This window comes from Asterias amurensis, chromosome 6, assembly GCF_032118995.1.
Source record: "Asterias amurensis chromosome 6, ASM3211899v1".
Lineage (NCBI taxonomy): Eukaryota > Metazoa > Echinodermata > Asteroidea > Forcipulatida > Asteriidae > Asterias > Asterias amurensis.
Window position 1 is genome coordinate 19,286,695 of NC_092653.1, and position 6,294 is coordinate 19,292,988.

The window sequence follows — 6,294 nt, forward strand, 5'->3', positions numbered from 1 at the left end:
GACTGCCTTGAGCAAGGCTAGACATTTACTAAAACATTTTTCAGTTTTGAAAAAAGTCACTTTAGTAACTTAAGTTATTGTTAGCTGAGCAAGCAGCTGTTGATTTCACCAAACTCTTCCTAACTTCAGATTAATCTTAGGACTTAGAAGGAGTCCCAACCCTGCACTGTAGCAAGCAGACCTTAAGATTAATCCTAAGTTAGGACGAGTTACTCGTCTTAACTCATAGGATCAATCATAGCGTTTCGTCAAATCGCCGGCTGACGTTGTACTCGATATATGCTGCAAGCACTAAAGGATGCCCATTATACTTTGTAAAAATAATTATAAAATGTGACCAACTGTCGTTTGACAACTTATACGAAATTAGTTATAGACTAAACTATTGTTGTTAAATTGAGAAATATAATTCGTTGAAACTGTTATAATTACCAATGGGGGAAATAGTTTAAGTCAGAGAATAAGTGTAGATTCGTAAATACAATCTACTCTTCTTCGGCTTGTACATTCTATTCACTAATCTACACTTTCTCGAGCATTTCAGCACATGGCACTCGTGTAAACTGACATGGGCGGGGCATCGCAGGGCAGGGCTAGATGCCTGTGGGCCATGCTGGCCTCGTATTAATATTACACGTCATCACTGTATATACTTGACCAGAAGTGCTTGGTTTGGGAAACTGATCAGCCTGTCTGTGATTGGTTGATGAGTAGACAGTGATATCAACGTGGGGTTGATTGATTGGATGTCTACGTTATATAAAACCGACATGCAACGCCTTGTCGAAACACAAATCTGTTCGTCATTTCCCACCGTTTTTCGCTGATTGTGCTAGCCCGGGTTTCTGCAATCTTTGCCAGTGAGTGTAAAGTGTGTTTTTGTGTTTCAACTTCTACTAAGAAGCAGTTAGTGAAAGTGAAATGATGCGTTGGTGCGCAGTCATCGCAGTGAGTGTTCTGATTCTAGCCATGGGGGGTGCTACGCCCAGTTACCTTCCAGGTAAGTAGCCTAGGCCTGTCTACACGGACGTCTCACTTTTTCCGTGCTGATCCCAAACGATTTTTGTCACGGCCCAAGTGCTGCAACGGATGAATTGCACATGAAGTCATTGACAACCATTTTGAACTAAGGGTAAAACATGACCAAAATAGCTCGGACTAGCCATGGATGCCGCAGGACGGCAATGACAGACAAAGACAACGCGTCACCGTAACGTAAACGCACAGTAACTTAAGAAGTATGGATATGACACGCACGTGTTCTTATATAAGTTAAAGACACTGGTAATTATTGTAAAAACTAGTCTTCTCACTTGGTGAACCTCAAATAACAAACCTGTGAAAATTTGACCTCAATAGGTCGTCGAAGTTGCTAAAAGAATATTGGAAGAAAAAAACACCCTCGATGCACTAAGTTGTGTGCTTTCAGATGCTTGATTTCGGAACCTCAGCTGAGGTTTTAAAATCGATTAAAATATTTAAGTGAGAAATTACTTATTTTCAAAAACTACGTTTCTTCAGAGGGATTCGTTTCCCATAATGTTTTATACTATCAACAGCTCTCCATTACACGTTAACAAGTAAAATGTTATGCTAACAATTGTTTGGAGTAATTACCAATAGTGTCCATCACTGCCTTATATAAGGAACACGTTGCTTTGGATCGGTCGAGTTGGTCTTTGTAAAGCGTTTGTGACCGATTGTTATAAAATGCACTATGGTTAGAAAGAAGTTGTAAAAGTAGAAGACAACAATCAACATGCCTCAGAATCACACGCTTTCCTTTTACCTCGTCGACTAACACGGTCGGCCAATTATGGAAGTCAAATGTTTGAATCCAACAAATGGCCGACTGTCTTAGTTCGCAAACTAAAGGGAAAACCACGCAATTTCGAGGAAAATTTGTGTGGATCAATATATTCTACTCTTAAAATATCTTTCTAACCATATGCATTTTAAAACAAATGGTTACAAATGCTTTTTATAGACCAATTCGTCCGATCCAAGGCAACGTGTCCCTTTAAGACAAACGAGTCAACAAGCACTGGGGGAACACCCCCCCCCCCCCCCGCCCCAAGAATTTATATCAATGACGGGACACGTGGTTTAGTCTTATGCCAATGCAAAACTTGAGCCTCGTGATAAAGTTCCCCAAATCTTTTAGGGGGAGGGGTGCAAACCTGTCAACGATTGAACACTTACGACGTGGGGTCCGGGCCCGCGTCAGTGCCCGGGGAAATTCTGCGTTCTAGATGCTCTATGTTGCAATCTTGGGCCAATTTTGTGAGGGGACATTTGATCTAGTGTCCCCACCCTTCAACATGTCATCCGTTGCCCCCAGGATTGATGGCGGGCCACTGCAATGCTTTGTGCTTCATGATAAAGGTGGTCAAAAACATCATGGGGACATTTAACAATATGGTGTCCCCTTCCCTTCAAAAGTTGGGGGAGAGATGCCCCCGCCCCCCAATGACGCACATGCGCATGCCCATCCATGAAGGGCAATCTGAGCTTATTTTATTTCCAAAAACCTGACTTTTACAAATGTTTCTCTGTGATACAGAATGGATCCATGACGGCACATGTCCTGAAATGATGGACCCTGTGTTTGACAACGTCACCGGAGCCGAGCCATGTCCACTTAGTTGCAACAGCATTTTCGTCGACAAGGACTGTGATGTCACCGAGAAATGCTGCCGGACTCCGTGTAACCCAAACAGCTGGAAATGCATGACTCCCTTGTAGCCGCAGCACGACCGTATAGAAAACCACAACTACAGAACCCACAAGTTCAACAACCTAAATGAGTAAATTTATTCCCACCTTGTGAATCAAATGAACAAGATTTCCGGCCAGCATTGTCTGAAGATAACTTTGCATGGTGTGGATAAATGTCCCCGTTTTGGTTTTCTCCGTACCCAATACATTATTTTGTTCATTTAATTTTTATTAATTATTTCATTAATCTGTCCTCGACTGGCTTTGACTTAAATACTTGTACTGAAATTTTTTTTTATTCGCCTTTGTTTACTTACATTGAAAAACATGTTGATTGAATTGAATTTAATTTAATTTAATTGAATATGAAGAAACTATAAATAATTGAAAACTTGCGGGTACGACCATGTGTAAATCTATTTTGCGGGAGTGTTGGTTTTGCCTAGGGTGGCATTTACCTCCTGAAGACGAGTACAGTGTACTACTGTTCGAAACGTCAAGACCAAACCAGCTCTTTTGAGAGCCAACACTCACAAAAAAAAGAGATTGACACATCTGCAGGTTTACTGCAAAATAAAACAAAATATTTTGAGTGTCCTGCAAACCGGCTCTTTTGAGAGCCAACACTCGCGAAAGAGGATATTGACACATCTGCAGGTTTACTGCAAAGTACAAAATTTTTTTGTTAGTGTCCTGCTTATTGAAAACGGAAAGGTGTGCCTCTTTTCAAAATGGCCGCCCGACACTTTTTTACAGTCTTATTTATTTCTAAGATTTCAGTCCTTCTTTCATTATAGTAAATGGTGTCAATCCACCCGGGCAATCACCAGCCCAGTCCCGCTAAATAGGGTCCCTCAAACATAGACCTACACGCAACAACATCCATGTTACTCCTTACATCAAACATATTGTTGTTGTGACACCGAAAAGAATCTATACATGATGTTCTTTTAATTTAGTTGTGTGGAGTTTATTCACAAATCCACCTGATTGAACTCACACAGCTTAAATATATTGTACGCAATTAACACAGTTTTTATCGACATGTGGTTTGCTGTAGTTTAATTGTGTAAATTGTTATCATAAAAAAAGTCATTCCACAAGGGCCAAATAACAAATAAACATGTTTAGCGTCCTGCTTATTGAAAAAAGGGAAGGAATGGTGCCTCTTTTCCAAATGGCCGCCCGAAAGCCAGCTGGGCTATGTTCCTTTCAAAATATTGATCTTTTGTCTGACACATATACAAAAAAAACTTCGTTTAAAAAAAAGGAGGCAGCCTCTAAAAAATAAGCGGGTGGGGTTTTTTTTGTCGTTTTTTTTTTTTTGGGGGGGGGGGGGGTGGCTGATATCATACTTACTATCTCACGGTTTATCTCACTAAACAATTTTTTAAAAATGACCAGAGTGAGACTCGAACCAACGACCCCAATTCGATATTTCCATCTAGCATAAACAATCATAGAGTCATAACTGCTTTGCCATCTTGTAGCTTATTTAACGCTTTATTTAAAAACCTGAACCTATATTCTTGCTTCGGGCTCAAATTGGAAAATACAGAAAATAAACTTTCTTAAACCACATTGCCTAGAGTCGTCTTTGTGCAATCTTAGAGTTTTTGACTAATTTGAAGGCACTGTTCACGTTTGGTGATTAGTCATAATATACATTAGCATAACATTACTTGGTATAACGAGCAACGTAGAGCTGTTGCAAGTACAAAATATTGTGAGAAACAACTCCCTCTGAAGTAACGTAGTTTTTGAGAAAGAGGTAATTTTGTCACTAAAATAATGACAGACTTCTCACCAAAAGCCTTTAATTCCTATCTGAAAGCACAATATTTTGTACAACAATGGTGTTTTTTTTTCTTTCATCGTTTCATTGCAACTTTAATGACCAATTGAGGCCAAATTTTCACAGGCTTGTTATTTTATGCATATGTTAGGATACACAAAGTGAGAAGACTGGTCTTTGACAATTCACCAAATGCGTTAAGTGCCTTTAGAGCTTTAGGCCTCAAATGACCCAAATTGACCTTTCGTACGGTCCAAACAAAGAGTTATTTATATTTTTTATTTTATACAGTTCCTGAACCAGATGGATTAATGGTACGAATTGGGTTCATAACCTTTTTCTTGATATATAGTGAAGGTAAAAGTTAGAGCAGATTCGGGGTCAGGTTTAAACCCATTTTGAGAGTCAGTTTCAGAATAAAGATAAGCTTTATCTTCTTAAAGGCAGTGGACACTATTGGTAACTACTCAAAACAATTGTTAGCATAAAAACTTACTTGGTAACGAGTAATGGGGAGCTGTTGATAGTATAAGACATTGTGAGAAACGTCTCCCTCTGAAGTAACGTAGTTTCACAAAAAGAAGTTAAGTTTCCACGAATTTGATTTCGAGACCTCAGAGTAGAATTTGAGGTATCGAAATCAAGCATCTGAAAGCACACAACTCAGTGTGACAATGGAGTTTTTCTTCTTTCATTATTGTCTCGCAACTTGGACGACCGATTGAGCTCAAATTTCCACAAGTTTGTTATTGTATGCATATATGTTGAAATACACCAAGTGAGCAGGTTGGTCTTTGACAATTATTAACAATAGTGTCTAGGCTCTGTAAGCCCTTTTCACAACAAACGCTCTGTTTACCGAGAGTTTTCTACCCCCACCGCCACCCCATCAACCGTTCTCACTATCCCACTTCGGTAATTCCCGGGAGCACTTTTTCCTAGGAATATGCACGGTCGTTTCACACCATTTTCACACTAACGACCAAACCCCAGGAAATGTGGTAAACAGGTCGTGCCAATCATGATATAGGTCAGCCCATGCTGAAGTTACCAATGTTTGTGCACGGAAGTCCATTTTCTCAATGCCACGCGCGCATGCTGTTGTTTACGGCGGCCAGATGCAAATTTCCTTGCCACATGCGACCAAAAATGGCTGCACATTCGTGTATTTGTGTGTTTTATACAAATAGTTGTGTGTTTACGGCGGAGAAGAAGTCGTGCTATGGCAGTGTTTTAATGACTTGCAGTATAACAATCGGATGGGTTTGTCGTACGGTTTCATGGCACTTGCTGGAAGTATGGTCAAAGGTCTGACAAGAGCGGCCTCTGGGTGGAGCAAGTTGCTAATAGCTAGAAAATGGGAAAGGGAGCTCTTTACTTTGCGACAGTTTTTTCATTTCTTTTTGAGAACTGTAGTTAAATGGACTTTTGTGTCCGTGTTTTACCCAGAGGTTCGTGCATTCATCTAAATTTTTGCCTGTTCACACTATAGTTATTTCCCGGAACTTGTGGTCAAACTGTTCACATTTAGTCAATCTGGGCCCAATTTCATGGCTCCTGCTTACCGCCGAATTCTGCGCTTACGATCACGATTCCCCGTCGCGTGCAAGCGTTGAATTTCTGCGCTCGTCTTGTAAGCGTAGAATGCCTAGGTACGCGGTGTACACAGAAGCCACAAATTGCCGCTAACCCGTGAAATACGCTTGCCGTAAGCACATAATTCCCTGCTTCCGTAAGCGCTGATTCTGTGCTTACGGTAAGCATAGCCATGAAATTGGGCC

General features: G+C 40.5%; 1 protein-coding gene across 1 annotated transcript; it reads left to right on the forward strand.

The window, feature by feature from the left end:
- The first annotated feature begins 804 nt into the window (after positions 1 to 804).
- Positions 805 to 4,299, forward strand: LOC139938975 (uncharacterized). The gene is made up of 2 exons (XM_071934660.1): positions 805 to 1,000; positions 2,564 to 4,299. Exons 1-2 carry the CDS (start codon positions 922 to 924, stop codon positions 2,743 to 2,745), a joined length of 261 nt encoding a protein of 86 aa, XP_071790761.1. The 5' UTR covers positions 805 to 921; the 3' UTR covers positions 2,746 to 4,299.
- The last annotated feature ends 1,995 nt before the right edge of the window (positions 4,300 to 6,294 follow it).

Coding starts and splice junctions, on each gene's coding strand:
- LOC139938975 (XM_071934660.1), top strand. CDS start 922: ATGATGCGTTGGTGCGCAGTCATCGCAGTGAGTGTTCTGATTCTAGCC. Junction 1,001..2,563: donor TACGCCCAGTTACCTTCCAG/GTAAGTAGCCTA, acceptor TCTGTGATACAG/AATGGATCCATGACGGCACA.